The sequence below is a fragment of the Rhinoraja longicauda genome, chromosome 35 (assembly GCF_053455715.1).
Source record: "Rhinoraja longicauda isolate Sanriku21f chromosome 35, sRhiLon1.1, whole genome shotgun sequence".
Lineage (NCBI taxonomy): Eukaryota > Metazoa > Chordata > Chondrichthyes > Rajiformes > Arhynchobatidae > Rhinoraja > Rhinoraja longicauda.
Genome location: NC_135987.1, coordinates 22,876,875 through 22,898,060, shown reverse-complemented (window position 1 = coordinate 22,898,060; position 21,186 = coordinate 22,876,875). Strand labels below are relative to the sequence as shown.

The 21,186-nt window shown below is 43.3% G+C and overlaps 1 protein-coding gene across 2 annotated transcripts in view; it reads left to right on the top strand.

The window, feature by feature from the left end:
- Nucleotides 1-4,338: 4,338 nt before the first annotated feature.
- The window catches only part of LOC144610097 (vinculin), a 103,604-nt gene continuing 86,756 nt past the window's right edge, over nucleotides 4,339-21,186 (top strand). For both annotated transcript variants that reach the window (XM_078428638.1, XM_078428639.1), the window contains exon 1: nucleotides 4,339-4,642. In XM_078428638.1, coding sequence (XP_078284764.1) covers nucleotides 4,475-4,642 — 168 coding nt within the window. In that variant the 5' untranslated portion in view covers nucleotides 4,339-4,474. The remainder of the gene's footprint in view (nucleotides 4,643-21,186) is intronic.

The following is a 21,186-nucleotide window of genomic DNA, read 5'->3' as shown; positions in this document are numbered from 1 at the left end:
AGTTCTCAGCATTGTCGCACATCAGTTCCACAGACAAAGTCAAATGTCCTCAATGGGGTCAAGTCAAGTCAAGTCAAATTTATTTGTCACATACACATACACGATGTGCAGTGAAATGAAAGTGGCAATGCCTGCGGGTTGTGCACAAAAAAGAATTACAGTTACAGCATATAAATAACTTAATAAGTTACTATTAGTGTCGACAAAAATTTAGTCTCTGGGGTTATAAAAGTTGACAGTCCTGATGGCCTGTGGGAAGAAGCTCCGTCTCATCCTCTCCGTGATGTTAGAGGTGTTTCTAACAGTACTCTCTCTTATGGAAGGACTGTTCACAAGCTGATAACGGCAGAGAAGAAGCTGGTCCTGAGTTTCGTGGACTGCACATTTAAGCTTCTGTACCTTCTGCCCAATGGGAACAAGGAGATGCAGGAATGATCGGGGTGGGATAAGTCTCTAATATTAAATTAGGCAAACCAACATTATGCACCACTAGTAGAAACAAGGAACTGCAGTTGCTGCTTTACAAAATGTGGAAGACTGATGGTTTCCGACCCGAAATATCACCTAATCATGTCTCCCAGGGATAGACACAAAAATCTGGAGTAACACAGAGGGACAAGAAGCATCTCTGGAGAGAAGGAATGGGTGATATTCAGTCTGAAGAAGGAATGATGCGAGACCCTTCTTCAGACTGAATCCCGCTGAGTTACTCCAGCTTTGTGTATCTTCGGTTTAAACCAGTGTCTGAAGAAGGGTCTCGACCCAAAACATCACCCATTCCTTCTCTCCAGAGATGCCGTTTGTCCCGCTGAGTTACTACAGCTTTTTGTGTCTATCTTCGGTTTGAACCAGCATCTGCATTTCCTTCCTACACATCTGCACTTCCTTCCTACACATGTTCCCCAGGATGCTGCCTGACCCGCTGAGTTACTCCAGCAGTTTTATAATGCACCATATAAGATGAAAGTCATACAGTTTTATTTATGCCAGTACTTCAAGTATTTAATTATTCATGCTTGTTTCTTTATTGGCAAAAGCCCTTTGGTGGCAAGAACAGGAAGGCAGATTATTATCTGAATCGTATCAGATTAGGAAAAGTGGCAGTGCAACGAGACCTGGGTGTCCTTGTACATCAGTCACTGAACGTCAGCATGCAGGTAACAGCAGGCAGTGAAGAAAGCCAATGGTATATTGGCCTTGATTGCAAGAGGATTTGAGTTTAGGAGCAAGGAGGTCCTACAGCAATTACACAGAGCCCTGGTGAGGCAACACCTGGAGTATTGTGTGCAGTTTTGGTCTCTTAATTTAAGGACATTATTGCTATTGAGGGAATGCAGCGTAGGTTCACCAGGTTAATTCCCGGGATGGCCAGACTGACATGATGAAAGAATGGGCCGACTGACAAAAGACAATAGGTGCAGGAGGAGGCCATTCGGCCCGTCGAGCCAGCACCACCATTCAACGTGATCATGGCTGATCATTCTCAATCAGTACCCCGTTCCAGCCTTCTCCCCATACCCCCTGACTCCGCTATCCTTAAGAGCTCTATCTAGCTCTCTCTTGAATGCATTCAGAGAATTGGCCTCCACTGCCTTCTGAGGCAGAGAATTCCACAGATTCACAACTCTCTGACTGAAAATGTTTTTCCTCATCTCAGTTCTAAATGGCCTACCCCTTACTCTTAAACTGTGGCCCCTTGTTCTGGACTCCCCAACATTGGGAACATGTTTCCTGCCTCTAACATGTCCAACCCCTTAATAATCTTATACGTTTCGATAAGATCTCCTCTCATCCTTCTAAATTCCAGTGTATACAAGTCGCTCCAGTCTTTCAACATATGATAGTCCCGCCATTCCGGAAACTAACCTAGTAAACCTACGCTGCACGCCCTCAATAGCAAGAATATCCTTCCTCAAATTTGGAGACCAAAACTGCACACAGTACTCCAGGTGCGGTCTCAGTAGGGCCCTGTACAACTGCAGAAGGACCTTTTTGCTCCTATACTCAACTCCTCTTGTTATGAAGGCCAACATTCCATTGGCTTTCTTCACTGCCTGCTGTACCTGCATGCTTCCTTTCAGTGACTAATGCACTAGGACACCCAGATCTCGTTGTACGTCCCCTGTTCCTAACTTGACACCATTCAGATAATACTCTGCCTTCCTATTCTTACCACCAAAGTGGATAACCTCACACTTATCCACATTAAACTGCATCTGCCATGCATCCGCCCACTCACACAACCAGTCCAAGTCACCCTGCAACCTCATAGCATCTTCAATAGACAATAGGTGCAGGAGTAGGCCATTCGAGCCAGCACCGCCCATTCAATGTGATCATGGCTGATCATCACAGTTCACACTACCACCCAGCTTTGTATCATCTGCAAATTTTCTAATGGTACTTTTACTCCCTTCATTCAAGTCATTAATGTATATTGTAAATAGCTGCGGTCCCAGCACCGAGCCTTGCGGTACCCCACTAGTTACTGCCTGCCATTCTGAAAGGGACCCATTTATCCCCACTCTTTGCTTTCTGTCAACCAATTTTCTATCCATGTCAGCACCCTACCTCCAATACCATGTGCTCTAATTTTGCCCACTCATCTCCTATGTGGAACCTTGTCAAAGGCTTTCTGAAAATCAAGGTACACCACATCCACCGGCTCTCCCGTCAAATTTCCTAGTTACATCCTCAAAGAATTCCAGATGATTAGTCAAGCATGATTTCCCCTTCGTAAATCCATGCTGACTCGGAACAATCCTGTTACTACTATCCAAATGCTCCTCAATTTCGTCTTTTATAATTGACTCCAGCATCTTCCCCACCACTGATGTCAGACTAACTGGTCTATAATTTCCCGTTTTCTCTCTCCCTCCTTTCTTAAAAGGTGGGACAACATTAGCTACCCTCCAATCCACAGGAACTGATCCTGAATCTATAGAACATTGGAAAATGATCACCAATGCGTCCACAATTTCTAGCGCCACCTCCTTAAATACTCTGGGATGCAGACCATCAGGCCCTGTTGATTTATTAGCCTTCAGTCCCATCAGTCTACCCAATACCATTTCCTGCCTAATGTGGATTTCCTTCAGTTCCTCCGTCACCCTAGGATCTCTGGCCACTAGAACATCTGGGAGATTGCTTGTATCTTCCTTAGTGAAGACAGATCCAAAGTACCGGTTCAACTCGTCTGCCATTTCCTTTGTTCCCCATAATAAATTCCCCGCTTCTGTCTTCAAGGGACCCACATTTGCCTTGACTAATTTTTCACTCTTTACATACCTAAAAAAGCTTAGGTATAGGACTGGGCCTCTGCTCACTGAAATTTAGAAGGATGAGAGGGGACCATATAGAAACATATAAAATTCTTAAGGGATTAGGCAAGGTAGATGCACGAAAAATGGTCCCGATGTTGGGGGAAATCCAGAACCAGGGGTCGCAATTTAATAATAAGGGGTCTGAAGAAGGGTCTCGACCGGAAACATCACCCATTCCTTCTCTCCCGAGATGCTGCCTGACCTGCTGAGTTACCCCAGCATTTTGTGAATAAATCGATTTGTACCAGCATCTGCAGTTATTTTCTAATAATAAGGGGTAGACCATTTAGGACTGAGACGAGGAAAATCTTTTTTCACCCAGAGAGTTGTGAAACTGTGGAATTCTCTGCCACAGAAGGCAGTGGAGGCCAATTCAATGGATGTGTTCAAGAGTTAGATTTAGCTCTTACGGCTAACGGAATCAAGGGAGCAAGCCGGAACGGAGTACTGATTGTGGATGATCAGCCATGATCATATTGTATGGCGGTGCTGGCTCGAAGGGCCGAATGGCCTACGCCTGCACCTATTTTCCATGTTTCTCCCCCACCTTCCTCTTACCCGCTCCCCGCAGTAGCCAGTCCGCGCCGTGCTCCGCACGCCCACCCTCTTACCCGCTCCCCGCAGTAGCCGTCCCCCTCCCCCACCCCCAAACCGTGCCCAACATTCCATGTCGTTGGGAAGCATTCCCTTTTATGGGAATGAGCGCCTGACGCGGCCGCAGGGAGGGGGGGCGGGGGTGGCGGGCGGGCGGGCTGGAGCTGAGCAATGCCACTCGCGCCGCCGAAAATGTCGTCTGCGGAGGTGGGATTAAGGGGGGGGGAAACAGTCGCTGTTTGATGGAAGGCTCTATGGACCAATAGGGAGGCAGAGTGGTCCAATAGGGAGGCAGAGCTGGCAAGGATGACGCAATGGTTGCGGCCGAGGGGCGGGGCGGGGCGGTGCGGGCAGGGCGCGGCAGGAGGGAGGAAGGCGGGGCTCTGAAGGGGGGAGGGGCAGCTCGACCGGAGGCCAGGGAAGTCGTTTGGGAGTGTTCTTTCTTTCTGCTTCACAGAATGGAGAGCTGAGACATTTCAAATCGCTCTTTTGACAAGAATCGTCGCATTTCCCTCCTTTAACTTTGGGCACACTTTGATCTGCAGGACTTTGCAGCCATGCCTGTGTTTCACACGAAGACGATAGAAAGCATCCTGGAGCCGGTGGCTCAACAAATTTCACATCTGGTGATTATGCACGAAGAAGGTGAAGTGGATGGGAAAGCCATTCCCGACCTCACGGGCCCGGTGGTTGCTGTGCAGGCAGCTGTCAGTAATTTAGTGAAGGTGAGTGCATCACACAGCGCGCACTGTGTTGTGCAGGGCCAACATCAGTGGTGGGGAAAATGCTGGAGTCAATTATAAAAGACGAAATTGCTGAGCATTTGGATAGCAGTAACGGGATCGTTCCGAGTCAGCATGGATTTACGAAGGGGAAATCATGCTTGACAAATCTACTGGAATTTTTTGAGGATGTAACTAGGAAAATTGACAAGGGAGTGTCAGTGGATGTGGTGTACCTCGACTTTCAGAAAGCCTTCGACAAGGTCCCACATAGGAGATTAGTGGGCAAAATTAGGGCACATGGTATTGGGGGTAGGGTACTGACATGGATAGAAAATTGGTTAACAGACAGAAAGCAAAGAGTGGGGATAAATGGGTCCCTTTCGGAATGGCAGGCAGTGACCAGTGGGGTACCGCAAGGTTCGGTGCTGGGACCCCAGCTATTTACGATATACATTAATGACTTAGACGAAGGGATTAAAAGTACCATTAGCAAATTTGCAGATGATACTAAGTTGGGGGGTAGTGTGAATTGTGAGGAAGATGCAATAAGGCTGCAGGGTGACCTGGACAGGTTGTGTGAGTGGGCGGATACATGGCAGATGCAGTTTAATGTAGATAAGTGTGAGGTTATTCACTTTGGAAGTAAGAATAGAAAGGCAGATTATTATCTGAATGGTGTCAAGTTAGGAGGAGGGGGAGTTCAACGAGATCTGGGTGTCCTAGTGCATCAGTCAATGAAAGGAAGCATGCAGGTTCAGCAGGCAGTGAAGAAAGCCAATGGAATGTTGGCCTTCGTAACAAGAGGAGTTGAGTATAGGAGCAAAGAGGTCCTTCTACAGTTGTACCGGGCCCTGGTGAGACCGCACCTGGAGTACTGTGTGCAGTTTTGGTCTCCAAATTTGAGGAAGGATATTCTTGCTATGGAGGGCGTGCAGCGTAGGTTCACTAGATTAATTCCCGGAATGGCGGGACTGTCGTATGTTGAAAGGCTGGAGCGATTGGGCTTGTATACACTGGAATTTAGAAGGATGAGGGGGGATCTTATTGAAACATATAAGATAATTAGGGGATTGGACACATTAGAGGCAGATAACATGTTCCCAATGTTGGGGGAGTCCAGAACAAGGGGCCACAGTTTGAGAATAAGGGGTAGGCCATTTAGAACGGAGATGAGGAAGAACTTTTTCAGTCAGAGGGTGGTGAAGGTGTGGAATTCTCTGCCTCAGAAGGCAGTGGAGGCCAGTTCGTTGGATGCTTTCAAGAGAGAGCTGGATAGAGCTCTTAAGGATAGCGGAGTGAGGGGGTATGGGGAGAAGGCAGGAACGGGGTACTGATTGATAGTGATCAGCCATGATCGCATTGAATGGCGGTGCTGGCTCGAAGGGCTGAATGGCCTACTCCTGCACCTATTGTCTATTGTCTATTGTCTAACATGGCACAGAATGAAAAATATTTCGTTTTCCAAGACAAAGGTGGACCTAGTGTAGATGTTCCATAATTCATGCCCCGGTGACAGTAGGAGGAATTTCCCTCCCAAATCAATCCACGCTAACTCTAATGTATTGAACAACTTTGGATTGATCGTGTTCAACTGCTGATATTATTCGGTCTTTGTTCTGGCAAAACTACATCAGAAACTGAATAGATGGGCGTTTAGCTCGACACAACTCCGAGATAAGGTTTAAGTATATACTTAATGTTTTTTGAACATGTAACTGACGCTGTTGTGATATCTGTCGTTCTCTCTCCGATAACATCTCTATAAATAATAATTAGTTCTGTTTTTGGTTATGTGGAGCAAACTATGTGAGAGATTGAAAAATGCTTTGTCGTTTACTATCCAACGGTGGGGGATGCATGTGGAAACGAATGATAGTTGCCTTTGAAAAAAAATGCACCAGTGAACTGAATGGGAGAAAGAAAATTAAAATTGTTTAATTTATATTATGTTCCTCTGGTCTGAGCCTTTAAAACAAAGTATCTTCCCTGTTTGTATAATGTCGGTTGTTTTGAGGTTGGTTAACTTACATGACAGATACCGGAAAGCGTTGGCATTCTCAAAAGACTACTTAAACTTTTGGTTGTCTTTTAACGAATCTACCGTTTGTTACTTACATTTTCAATTGCGTCTTTGGCTGGTGCATTTATATTTTGAGTAAAGTGGAAGAGGGTAATGTAATATAATAATTATAGTTTCGTGTTTTCAGAATGTGGTTTGGAGATCTGCTTCCAAATAGAGTAGGAAAGAACTGCAGATGCTGGTTTAAATCGAAGGTAGACACAAAATGCTGGAGTAACTCAGCGGGACAGGCAGCATCTCCGAAGAGAAGGAATGGGTGATGTCACCCTTCCCTCCAGAGATGCTGCTTCCAAATAGAGTTACTTATCACAGATTTTTGTCATTTAGAAACTCGAGCTCGACTTTGCTAGTTGCTATTCCACTGTAAATTGAGTGTAGATTATTAGTGGAAAATAACTGCAGATGCTGGTACAAATAGATTTATTCACAAAATACTGGAGTAACTCAGCAGGTCAGGCAGCATCTCGGGAGAGAAGGAATGGGTGACGTTTCGGGTCGAGACCCTTCTTCAGACTGATTAACTGATCTGTATGTGAGATGCAATTTAATGTATACAATCATAGCGTATGTTTTTTTCTCAACCATGCATGATTTTGCATTTAAATATTAGTACAATGTGAAGTGAAAGGATGCAATTATAATCAATATTTTTGTTAAGGAGTTGGGATACATACTATTTATTATGAATTTAATTACGCTTATTATTTTCTTCTACTAATATATCTTATTTCTCCCCCCCCCCCCACATTGTTGAACGCATTTAATAGCGAGATATTGCGAGAGGGAGGTGTGGGGGGGGTGAGGACGATTTAATAGGAATCCATGGGCAAACATTTTTACACAAAGCGTGGTAAGTAGATGGAACAAACTGCTGGATAACGTAGTTGAGGCAGGTACTTTTACAATGTTTAAGAAGCATTTAGATAGGTAGATGGATAATAATAATAATATATTCCTTTATTCGTCCCACACCGGGAAAATTTACAGTGTTACAGCAGCAAAGTAGAGAGCAAGAGATCATTCATTATAAATAAAAGATAGGATAGGTTTAGAGGGATAGGGCCAAAGGCAGACAGGTGGGACTAGTGTAGATAGTTGGCGTGAACATGTTGGGCCGAAGAGTCTGTTTTCACGCTGTATGACTCTATATGCTGGAAAGTAGAATATGGAGGATTTTGAATGTGGCCTCACCAATGTCTACTATGTACCCACATTCCTTGATCCCTCTGCTCTACAACACTCCCCAGAACTCTGCCATTCATTGTGCAGATATTGTCCTAGTTTGACTTTCCAAAATGCAACACCTTGCCCTTCTCTGTATTAAACTCCATTAATAATTCTTCAGCCCAACTGATCAAGATCCTGCTGTAAATTTTTGATAACCATATTCACTTTCTATGATATCATCCACTTTAGTGTCATTTGCAAACTTACTAATCGTGCATTCTACATTTTCATCCAAAGCATTGATATATCATAAGGTCATGTGATAAGAGTATAATTGAGCCATTCGGCCCATCAAGTCTACTCTGCCCTCCATTCAATCATGACTGATCTATCTCTCTTGCTCCTAACCCATCCTCCTGCCTTCCTCATAACCTTTGACACCTGTAAACCACAAACAGCAATGAGCCCTGCATTGATCCCTGAGCCATGTGGAATCTGTTCAAATGGCAATGGATTTGCCCTCATCAGCCTTTTTGGATACTTCTTCAAAACCTCAACCAGATTATCTTCCATTTATAAAACCATGCTTACTATAACTTTGTTTAAAGGCCAGTTAATCAAAGTTCAGCTCTGGCCTGATTCAGGACAGGATGGGAGTAGGTGGATGCACGTGAGGAAAGAGTGTAGGCAGAGAGAGCAGTTGATACTCTTTTGGATACTGTTCAGTGGAATAACCCATCAGTAATGAGCATCAGCAGCAGTCAGGTCTATGGCACCAGACCTGGCCCTGAGGCACAGTGAGGTAGAGTTAAGTCAGACAGAGATATAGTGGTAGGCGTCTCGCCTGTAGGGAGACAGACGGGATATTTTGTGGCAGCAATCGAAATTCCACAATGGTGTGCTGCCTCACTGGTACCAGGATCTCTCAGAGCATCTGCACATTTTCAAGGGGAGGTGTGAGCAGCCAGAGCAGCACGAGATCCTGCTGTGAATAGATGGAGTTAGGCTAAAGGTAATAAAGGAGGACATCCAGGTAGTGATCTCTGTATAACTACTGGTACCATGCGCTTGTGAGGGTAGGAACAGGGAACAGGAGCACATGATTGCATGGCTGAGAAATTGGTGCAGGGGTCAAGGGTCTCAGATCTTTGAACCATTGGGATCTTTTCTGGGGCATAGATGATCTGCATACACGGAAGGGGTTTCACTTAATTGAAAGGAAATCAATATCCTGGCAGGCATGTTTGCTAAGGGAGTACTACTAAGGGAGCATTTTTTAAAACTAGATTGGCAGTGGGATGGGATCCATTGCAGGACTGAGGCATGTGAGAAGTTGGAAGTCGATTTGAAAGGCGATGAATGAAAGATCAGTGGACAGAATAGGCAGGAGCATGAAAAGGAATGAGGAAAGACTGTTGGATTAAATGGCATTTATTTTAATGCGAGAGACCTGATGGGTAACACAGATCAACTCAGGGGATAGGTACATGGGACTGGGATTCTGTAGCCATTATGGAATCCTGCCTAATAGAGGGCCAGGACTGGCACTTTAATGTTCCAGGCAACAGGTGCTGCAGGTGAGATTGAGATAGGGGTAAAAGAGGAGGGAATGTAGATTATTAAGGAGAATGTCACAGCAGTAATCAGAGATGACATTACTGTTGGTTCATCCAGTGATTTTATGTGGGTGAGCTCAGAAATAAAAGGGGGACGATCACTTTGTTGGGAGTGTACTATAGACCCCTAAATAGTCAGCGAGAATTGGAAAGACCGCTATGCCGTGAGATTGCAGGCAGCTGCAAGATGAGTAGGATTGTCACAGTAGGGTGGCACAGTGGCGCAGCGGTAGAGTTGCTGCCTTACAGCGCTGGAGACCTGGGTTCGATCCCGACTCTGGGTGCTTGTCTGTACGGAGTTTGTACGTTCTCCCCGTGACCTGGGTGGGTTTTCTCCGAGGTCTTCGGTTTCCTCCCACACTCCAAAGACGTACAGGTTTGTAGGTTAATTGGCTTGGTAAATGTAAAAATTGTCCCTGTGTGTAGGATCGTGTTAATGTGTGGGGATTGTTGACGTGGACCCGGTGGGCTGAAGGGCCTGTTTCCACGCTGCATCTCTAAACTAAACTAAACTAAAGTAAGTGATTTTTAACTTTCCCAATATAGACTTGGACTATCATAATGCCAAGGGCTTAGAGGGTGGAATTTGTTAAATATGTTCAGGAAAGTTTTCTCAGGCAATTGGTAGAGGGTCTCCAAGGGAGAGGGTAAAGTATGATCTACTCTTAGGAAATGGGGAAGGGCAAGTGACTGGTGTCAATGGGCAAGCCTTTTGGCACCAGCAGTCACAGTTCTATTTGTTTTATACGAGTTATTGATAAAAACAGAGCAGCCCCATGTTAAATTCTAAATTGGGGCAAGGCCAACTTGGATGGTATTTAAATGGGAACTTACTAACATTGGAGTTGTTGATTGTGGGCAAAGGAACATCTGGAAAATGGGATGTTTTGAAACATGTGTTGACAAGAGTTTGGGAAACGATAGGGGCCTTATTCTCACTCAAAGCACTGCTCCTACAGTCGAAAATCACTACCTATACTTTATTTAGAGAAATATGGCAAAGATAGGCCCACATGCTAATACTTTCTGAGCTGTTCTGTGCCACTTTCTATATCCTGATATCATCTGAAATGTGCCATTAGTCTCCTTGAGGTTTGGTTTAGTTTAGAGATGCAGCATGGAAAATTGCCCTTTAACCCACTGAGTCTAGACCAACCATCAATTACCAGTAAATATATCATATGCAAGGTTATTCATTTGGTTGGAGAAGTAATTGAAGTCTCAAAAACAGCACTAAGAATGTTGAAGTCTGAATAAATATATTATTTTCTGTCACAATTGGTCAGAGCAATCAGCATATCTGGCAGATGAGCACAAATAGTAAATTATACTTTTAAACTCATTCTAAAAAAAAATCTAATTACTTTTCAGTGGCTCTCAACTACTACTGTCTTCACAACCTGAATACCATGAATCTAATTTGTCTTAATATTGTGTGCTAAATTGCTGGCAGTATTCACATTTTACTGACACAAAAAACACTGAGGTGGGAATTTGGGGATTGCATTATGTTTTAGAACTTGATTTGTTTAAAACATTTGACAATTTTTTGAAAGCCAATTTGAGCAACAAATGCAGAAGTTTGAATAGAAAAACCCAGTAGAATCGAAGAAAGAATAAAATTACAGGTTATGTCATTAAAAAACACTGTTTAAGCTTAGTGCAGTGGTATGTTGTTTCAATCTCTGGAAATAAAATACAAGTTTTAGTAATGTTTTGTTTCATAGATCGATGAATAATGTGACTTTTTGATTTTAGATATTTTCACCAGTTTAGAAAAATGATCCAAAAAAGCGACCATAAAATGTCTTTGATTTTAGTTTATTATTGTCATGTGTACCAAGGTGAAAAGCTTTATTGTATTATTAGCCTGTACAACCAATCTCCATTGATGGGAAAATTTTCTACCTTGAATAAGGCCAGAATCCTGGGCTTCATTCTTTGTGGCATGATGGTTAGTTACTCCCATTTATGCCATCGTTGTTCATCAGTCTGAACTTAGATCAATTGTCCTGCTTGCTCCAAGTTTTCTGAAAGTTGCTTGTTCCGTCTTGCCAATGGCTGTCAAACATTCCAATGTTCCATCTGTAACGAGGCTAAGAAACTTGAGATTAATACGGATCTTCCTTTTCATGTGTTTTCCTTGTAACACTGCCTCTGTTGCACTCTGTGGAGTCCTTGCCTCCTAATGGCATGGTGAAATGTTGTAAACAGTACTCCAGACATAGTTTATAATTAACTCTCAGGTTATGATAGGCTCTGGGGATTTGAATTTGACTGATTACTGACATTAATCAAACTGCTAAATAATTTACATGAAAATGACAAGTGCTGAAAATATCATCAAATACTCATCAGGTGAGGCAGTGTGTATGATCACAATCGCTTTATTAGCTAAGTATGTTTTGCAACATTCGCGGAACTTCATTTGCCATACAGTCATAATAATAAAAAGCAACAGGACACACAAAATACATTTTAACATGAACATCCACCACAGTGACTCCTCCACATTCCTCACTGAAAGGCAAAAAATGGTTCAATCTCTCCTTTCTTTGTCCTCCAGCGATGGAGGAAGAAATTATTGATTTTTAGATAACTAATTTTATATTTGAAAAGATGAAGGGCTATTTTCTTTAATTATTAATTGTTTCTCTGCCATAGATGTTGCGCCTGACTTGTTTATTTCATGCTTTTTCCCCCCCTCCAGCGTCAGTTTCCATGAACTACAATTTTTCATTAAATTTTGATTTCTAAAGCTGGCAATAAAAACTGCTCTGCTGAATGTATGAATGTGGTATTGCTCAATTTACAACAGACGTGAGGCATCTGAGGAAAATCTTGAGCAGAGTAGCTGTGGTCTGGAACTTGTTGCCTGTAGAGAGAGTAGGAGTTTTCAAGAGGAATTGGATAGCAATTGGATGACACTTATGGTAAAATAATTGAAGCACAATAGAACTGGATCGGTTGCATTCTAAGGAGTTGACCTATTGTTGATTTTAATACTGTTACAATACTGAGATTCTGGTTTCGTTACCAAGGGTAGAGATGTAAACTTTTGATTTGTCTGTCTTTTGTTTGGAGTGGAACTCTGACTATTGTTACGTATAGTCAGATGAGTAAAAACATTGTTCATGGGTACAGAAGTTTGTTTTTATACATTCTTGCTTTTAGTTATATTTATGGTAAAAACTTCGTAAATGCCACCATCATATCTGCCTCCACCACCACCCTTGGCAAAACATTCCAAGCACCCGCCACCTTGTGTGTATGTAAAAAAAAATCATTCTTATTTCTATGTGCTATCAATTCTTGTCGTGAATGTTGAAGTACTTGGATGTCGAGAATTAATTTGATGAACACAGAATACTGCAGTGCGGGAACGGACTGCTTGGCCCACGATGTCTGTGCTGAACATAATGCCAAATTAATCCACTCCCTTCTGCCTGCATGTGATTCATATCCTTCCATTCCCTGTATATTCATGTGGCTGTTTAAAGGCCTCTTAAATGCCACCATTGTATTTGCTTCCATGATCACTCCTGGCAACGTGATCTTGGCACCTACCTCACTTTGTGTATACAGCTTGCCTTGCACATCACCTTTTAATTTTCCCTGCTAACATGAAACCTATGCCCTCTAATATTTGACATTTCCAGCCTGGGATAAAGGTGCCAACTGTCTACCTTATATTTACCTCGCTTCAAACTTCTGTTAGTTCTCCTGTATTTTTCCAATCTGATTATATTTATACACCCTGTCCCTTCCTGTCATATTCTGTTTAGGGTCAGCGTTATATTTCATTTCCAGTTCGAGGGCAGTTCCTTAACCCTGGTACTGCGAAGGCCGCATAATCTTTGCAGCTGTGGCCAATTACGCATAATTGCCTTCAAAATAGGAAATCTGCACTCCATCCTGCTCCTCCCCCTCCCACACCACCCCCCCCCTCCCCAACCCCCCATCAACATCCTGAGTTATGTACTCTGTAGGATTATGTTTAATAGGAATTTGTGCTACTAACCAGTTTATTAGTAAATATTTTCAATTTGTTAACTTTACTCCTCATTTATTTGTAGAGGTTCTGAGTTTGGGCAGAAAAAATTTGAACAAGGTTTGTTTGATGCAATGTTTGTGTAAAATTCCCCTATTCTTTCTTCACCAACTTGACCAATTCCATCATCATTGTTCTGTTGTAACATGGAGAAATGTTGTTCTTTGTGTTGATTGCTTCAAACTGATCTATTTTAAGAGTCAGACTTTCGCATTAGTCTAATGTGGAAAGTTTAAGATTTGTATGAATGCTTTGCTTTGTAGAAAGAAGAGTCAAGTTGTCTGTTTGCTCTTCAAAGCCAATATGAAACAAAAAAAAAGTTGCTTTGGATAGTAGCCTTTTATGGAAATGTTCAGCTCTCAAAATGGGGCATCCTTAAAAGGAAAACTTCTGGGTCCTATACACTATGACCTTGTTGGCTCCTTATTCTGCCTTGTAAATTCATGCTTTGTACAAATGCAGTGGTTTTCCTTTCAAAAGGGAAATTATAATAAATTATGTTAATTGTAGCTTTCCTGTAGCTTATCTGAAGTTGTTATGTAGAAATATTCTATTTGTTTATAGTGGAATGAAAAAAAACAAGTGAAAGGATGTTAGTTAAATTCCAAAACTTATTTTTTATCAGTTTAAGTTGTGCAACAAATTGAAAACCAAATAACTTTGGTCCTCATATAATTGAAGTTAACCTGAAATGTATTTAACTTAAAGCCAATGTTGTTTCTGTTTTGGGCCAGGGTAAATTTTAGAATTGTTTCTTCTGAACAATATTCTGAACAACTTCATCTACTGATAGAGGAAGAGTAGATGTTTTCACTATGAAATGAATCCAAAACTGAAATGTTCATGCATAGAGTGGTTAACCTCATTTGAAGTATTTAAAGTGGAGGTGGATATATTTTCTGAAAGATTAGGAGATTGCGGGCTAAGGGGAACTGGGCAGATGAGGTGTGTACATGAAACCTCATAACTTTATAAGTCATAGGAGCAGAATTAGGTAATTCGGTCCATTGAGTTTACACCACCATTCAACCATGGCTCATCTATCTTTCCCTCTCAACCCCATTCTCCTGCCTTCTCCCCGTAACCTTTGACACCCTCACTAATCAACAACCTGTTAATCGCTGCTTTAAATGTACTCACTGACTTGCCCTTCACAGCTGTCTGTGGCAATGAATTCCACTGATTCATCACTCTCTGACTAAAGAAATTCCTTTTAATTTCCTTTCTAAAGGTGTGTTTTTTTATTCTGAGGCTGTGTCTTCTCATCCTAGACTTTCCCTGCACTGGAAACATCCTCTCTGTATCCACTCTATCCAGGCCTTTCACTATTCTAAACTCCAGCGAGTACAGATCCAGTTTCCTTTACTAGAGGGAATAAATGTTATTGTGCCAGAGGAGGTAGTTGAGGCAGGTGCTGCAATAGCACAGGAGCAGGTCTTTTGGCCCACAATGTCTTTGCCGTACAAGATACCTAGTTAAACTAATCTCCCCAGCCTACATGTGATCCATATTTTGCCATTTTCGCCATATCCATATGCCAATCTGAAGGCCTCTTAAATACTTCTGCACTCCTTAATAAGCTCACCTCTTGGCCCCGTGCATTCCAAAGAAGAAAGTCCAACCTCTCCCTATAATTCAAGCCTGCAAATCCGGGTAACATCTTGGCTAACCTCTTTTGCTCCTATTTTAACTTATTGACATCCTTCCATTAGCTGTGCAACCAGAACTACAAGTTTAGTTTAACCAATGACTTGTACAGCTACATCATGATGTTCCTACTTTTGTATTCAATACTCTTCCGAATGACAGGAACATGGAGAGGAGAGGTTTGGAAGGATGTGGGCAATGTAAAGGCAGGTGTGACGAGCTGGAAGGGACCATCCTGGTTGGTATGGACATGTTGGGCTTTTATTTAGAGATGTTCTCTGCGTAGGAAACGAGTTGCATTCCACTGCATAGGAAGCAAGAACTCCACTGCTCTCTTCATGATGATACCGCCCAGGAATGTGTATCAATCAGTTTCCCTCAACTAATATTCTCGTCCACCTGGCAGAATTCATCCTCGCCCATACCATCTATTTTGACTCCTCTCGCTTTGTTCAAGCTAGAGACGTAGCCACGGGCACTTACGTACCTTTTTGTTTGTTACGTTGAACTATCCTGCTCCACATGTAGAACTTGTGCCCCCATGTAGAACTTGGTGAAGTCAATAACTTTACCACTAATCTCCACCTTGTCCTCATTCACTTGGACCATCTCGGACACCTTGCTCCTCTTTCTTGATCTCTCTATCTTCATCATAGGGGGCAGACTATCAACTAATGTCAACTACAAACCTACCGGCTCCCTCAGTTATCTGGACTATACCTCCTTTCATGCTGCCTCTTGCAAAGATGCTATCCCCTACTTCATCTCCTCTACATCTGCTCCCAAAATGAGGCTTTCCATTGTAGGACATTCAGGATGTCTCTTTCTTTAGAAACTTAGATTCCCCCCTGCTTTCATAGATGGTCTCTCACCTGCATCTCCTCTGTAACCTGCAGTTCTGTTCTTACAACCCTCCCCCCAGACAAAACATGGATAGAGTTTCCAGGTCCTTGCCTTTCACCCCATCTTTGCATCCTGCGCACCATCCTGTGACATTTCTTTCATCTCCAACATGATCCCAACACCCGTCACATCTTCCCATCCCCACACCTTTCTTCCTTCCACAGGACCACATCCTCCCCAACTTCATATGCACCTCCTCTAACCTTATCGACTGCATCCAGTGCTTCTGATTCTGGCCTTATGGCCTCCTGTACATTGACGATACCAAGTGCAGACTCGGCGACTATTTTGCCGAACAGTTGTGCTTAGTCCACCAAGGCCTTTCTTCCCCTCCCTCTTCTGTTTCTCTCCTGTGCTTTATCTGGACTCCCAGCTATCTCTCCCTTTCCCTTCCATCTGCATTGCTTCCTTTAACTTCACGATTTGTAACTCTTCAATCCTGTGTCTCACACCTTCTGTCTTTGCATCACTGGCCTTTGTCCAACCATCTGCCTATCAATCTCCCCTCCCACCCCCCCCCCCCCCCCCCCCACCCGTATCCACCTGTCAGAATTTATCCTGCCTCTCCTCACTTCCAGCATTCTTTCCTCTTTCCACCCCGCCACCCCCATCCTACATTCAATCTGAATGGTCCCAACCTGAAACGTCATTATGACTTTGGAATGATTTGGAGAGGCATTCTGAGTTATTCCAGCACTTCATTGTTTCTACAAATTTCTCTTGCATTCTATTAGAAATGCTCCTCTGACAGGCTCTTGGAGATATGTTGTATCATAATCTGTAAATGAAATGTATTTGTACAGCACCTTTTGTAATGGCGAGCAATTACTGTTTGGCAATTACTAAATATATTTGAAGTACCGTCATTATAGGGCGGCACGGTAGCGCAGCGGTAGAGTTGCTGCTTTACAGCGAATGCAGCGCCGGAGACTCAGGTTCGATCCTGACTACGGGTGCTGCACTGTAAGGAGTTTGTACGTTCTCCCCGTGACCTGCGTGGGTTTTCTCCGAGATCTTCGGTTTCCTCCCACACTCCAAAGACGTACAGGTATGTAGGTTAATTGGCTGGGTAAATGTAAAAATTGTCCCTAGTGGGTGTAGGATAGTGTTAATGTACGGGGATCACTGGGCGGCACGGACTTGGAGGGCCGAAAAGGCCTGTTTCCGGCAGTATATATATGATATGATATGATGATATGATTGTCACATTGCAGGAAATGTAGCAGCCATTTTTCTCACTGCAATATTCTACAGCCTGCAATGTGTTCATAATCTTTGATCAAAATTGTCCGCTTGCATTTTAGTTTTGCTTTTTGCCAAAATGTCAAAATATGCTTGAAGTGGAGGCCGATGAACGGCAGGGAGTGAGGAAGGACTGTTGGTTTGAATTACGCTTATCTTAATGTGAGATTTCCTTCGTCAATATGTAGAGGGCCCTACCTGGGAGAGGGCTATGCTTGATCTCGTCTTGGGAATTTGAGAACGGCAAATGGATGAGGTGTTTTCTGGGATGAGGCTTTCTGGACCAGCAATCACTGTTCTATGAGCTTTAAGATAGTCCTTGGGGGAGTGTTTGCTAGTGCTGTCGGGGAGGATTTAAACTAATGTGGCAGGGGGATGGGAGCATGAGCAGAGAGACAGAGGGGTGTAAAATGAGGGTAGAAGCAATAGGTAGCAAGGTGAAAAGTAAAAGTGGCAGGCAGACAAATCCAGGGCAAAAATCAAAAAGGGCCACTTTTCAACATAATTGTATAAGGGGTAAGAGTGTTGTAAAAACAAGCCTGAAGGCTTTGTGTCTCAATGTAAGGAGCATTCGTAATAAGGTGGATGAGTTGAATGTGCAGATAGTTATTAATGAATATGATATAGTTGGAATTACGGAGACATGGCTCTAGGGTGACCAAGGCTGGGAGCTGAACATCCAGGGATATTCAGGAGGGATAGACAGAAAGGAAAAGGAGGTGGGGTAGCGTTGCTGGTTAGTGAGGAGATTAACGCAATAGAAAGGAAGGACATTAGCTTGGAGGATGTGGAATCGATATGGGTAGAGCTGCGAAACACTAAGGGGCAGAAAACGCTAGTGGGAGTTGTGTACAGGCCACCTAACAGTAGTAGTAGAGTTGGGGATGGCATCAAACAGGAAATTAGAAATGCGTGCAACAAAGGTAAAACAGTTATAATGGGTGACTTCAATCTACATATAGATTGGGTGAATCAAATTGGCAGAGGTGCTGAGGAAGAGGATTTCTTAGAATGAATGTGGGATAGTTTTCTAAACCAACGTGTAGAAGAACCAACGAGAGAGCAGGCTATTCTAGACTGGGTATTGAGTAATGAGGAAGGGTTAGTTAGCAGTCTTGATGTGCGTGGCCCCTTGGGCAAGAGTGACCATAATATGGTTGAGTTCTTCATTAGGATGGAGAGTGACATAGTTAATTCAGAAACAACGGTTCTGAACTTAAAAAAAGGTAACTTTGAGGGTATGAGACGTGAATTGGCCAAGATAGACTGGCAATTGATTCTTAAAGGGTTGACGGTGGATATGCAATGGAAGGCATTTAAAGACCGCATGGATGAACTACAACAATTGTTCATCCCAGTTTGGCAAAAGAATAAATCAGGGAAGGTAGTGCATCCGTGGCTAACAAGGGAAATTAGGGATAGTATCAAAACAAAAGATGAAGCATACAAATTGGCAAGAAAAAGCAGCCTACCAGAGGACTGGGAGAAATTCAGAGTCCAGCAGAGGAGGACAAAGGGCATAATTAGGAAAGGGAAAACAGATTATGAAAGAAAACTGGCAGGGAACATAAAAACTGACTGCAAAAGCTTTTATAGATATGTGAAGAGAAAAAGATTAGTTAAAACAAATGTACGTCCCTTGCAGTCAGAAACAGGTAAATTGATCATTGGGAACAAGGACATGGCAGACCAATTGAATAACTACTTTGGTTCTGTCTTCACTAAGGAAGACATAAATAATCTGCCGGAAATAGCAGGGGACCGGGGGTCAAATGAGATGGAGGAACTGAGTGAAATCCAGGTTAGTCGGGAAGTGGTGTTAGGTAAATTGAATGGATTAAAGGCTGATAAATCCCATGGGGCCAGATAGGCTGCATCCCAGAGTGCTTAAGGAGGTAGCCCCAGAAATAGTGGAAGCATTAGTGATCATTTTTCAAAACTTTTTAGATTCTGGAGTAGTTCCTGAGGATTGGAGGGTAGCTAATGTAACCCCACTTTTCAAAAAGGGAGGGAGAGAGAAAACGGGGAATTACAGACCAGTTAGTCTAACATCGGTAGTGGGGAAAATGCTAGAGTCAGTTATTAAAGATGGGATAGCAGCACATTTGGAAAGTGGTGAAATCATTGGACAAAGTCAGCATGGATTTATGAAAGGTAAATCATGTCTGACGAATCTTATAGAATTTTTCGAGGATGTAACTAGTAGAGTGGATAAGGGAGAACCAGTGGATGTGTTATATCTGGACTTCCAGAAGGCTTTCAACAAGGTCCCACATAAGAGATTAGTATGCAAACTTAAAGCACACGGTATTGTGGGTTCAGTATTGATGTGGATAGAGAACTGGCTGGCAGACAGGAAGCAAAGAGTAGGAATAAACGGGTCCTTTTCAGAATGGCAGGCAGTGACTAGTGGGGTACCGCAAGGCTCAGTGCCGGTATTGTGGGTTCAGTATTGATGTGGATAGAGAACTGGCTGGCAGACAGGAAGCAAAGAGTAGGAATAAACGGGTCCTTTTCAGAATGGCAGGCAGTGACTAGTGGGGTACCGCAAGGCTCAGTGCTGGGACCCCAGCTATTTACAATATATATTAATGATTTGGACGAGGGAATTGAATGCAACATCTCCAAGTTTGCGGATGACACGGAGCTGGGGGGCAGTGTTAGCTGTGTGGAGGATGCTAGGAGGCTGCAAGGTGACTTGGATAGGTTAGGTGAGTGGGCAAATGCATGGCAGATGCAGTATAATGTGGATAAATGTGAGGTTATCCACTTTGGTGGCAAGAACAGGAAAGCAGACTATTATCTGGATGGTGGCCGATTAGGAAAAGGGGAGATGCAACGAGACCTGGGTGTCAATAGACAATAGGTGCAGGAGTAGGCCATTCAGCCCTTTGAGCCAGCACCGCCATTCAATGCGATCATGGCTGATCACTCTCAATCAGTACCCCTTTCCTGCCTTCTCCCCATACCCCCTCACTCCGCTATCCTTAAGAGCTCTATCCAGCTCTCTCTTGAAAGCATCCAACGAACTGGCCTCCACTGCCTTCTGAGGCAGAGAATTCCACACCTTCACCACTCTCTGACTGAAAAAGTTCTTCCTCATCTCCGTTCTAAATGGCCTACCCCTTATTCTTAAACTGTGGCCCCTTGTTCTGGACTCCCCCAACATTGGGAACATGTTTCCTGCCTCTAATGTGTCCAATCCCCTAATTATCTTATATGTTTCAATAAGATCCCCCCTCATCCTTCTAAATTCTAGTGTATACAAGCCCAATCGCTCCAGCCTTTCAACATACGACAGTCTCGCCATTCCGGGAATTAACCTAGTGAATCTACGCTGCACGCCCTCCATAGCAAGAATATCCTTCCTCAAATTTGGAGACCAAAACTGCACACAGTACTCCAGGTGCGGTCTCACCAGGGCCCGGTACAACTGTAGAAGGACCTCTTTGCTCCTATACTCAACTCCTCTTGTTACGAAGGCCAACATTCCATTGGCTTTCTTCACTGCCTGCTGTACCTGCATGCTTCCTTTCATTGACTGATGCTCTAGGACACCCAGATCTCGTTGAACTCCCCCTCCTCCTAACTTGACACCATTCAGATAATAATCTGCCTTTCTATTCTTACTTCCAAAGTGAATAACCTCACACTTATCTACATTAAACTGCATCTGCCATGTATCCGCCCACTCACACAACCTGTCCAAGTCACCCTGCAGCCTTATTGCATCTTCCTCACAATTCATACTACCCCCCAGCTTAGTATCATCTGCAAATTTGCTAATGGTACTTTTAATCCCTTCGTCTAAGTCATTAAATCCCAGAGTACTTAAGGA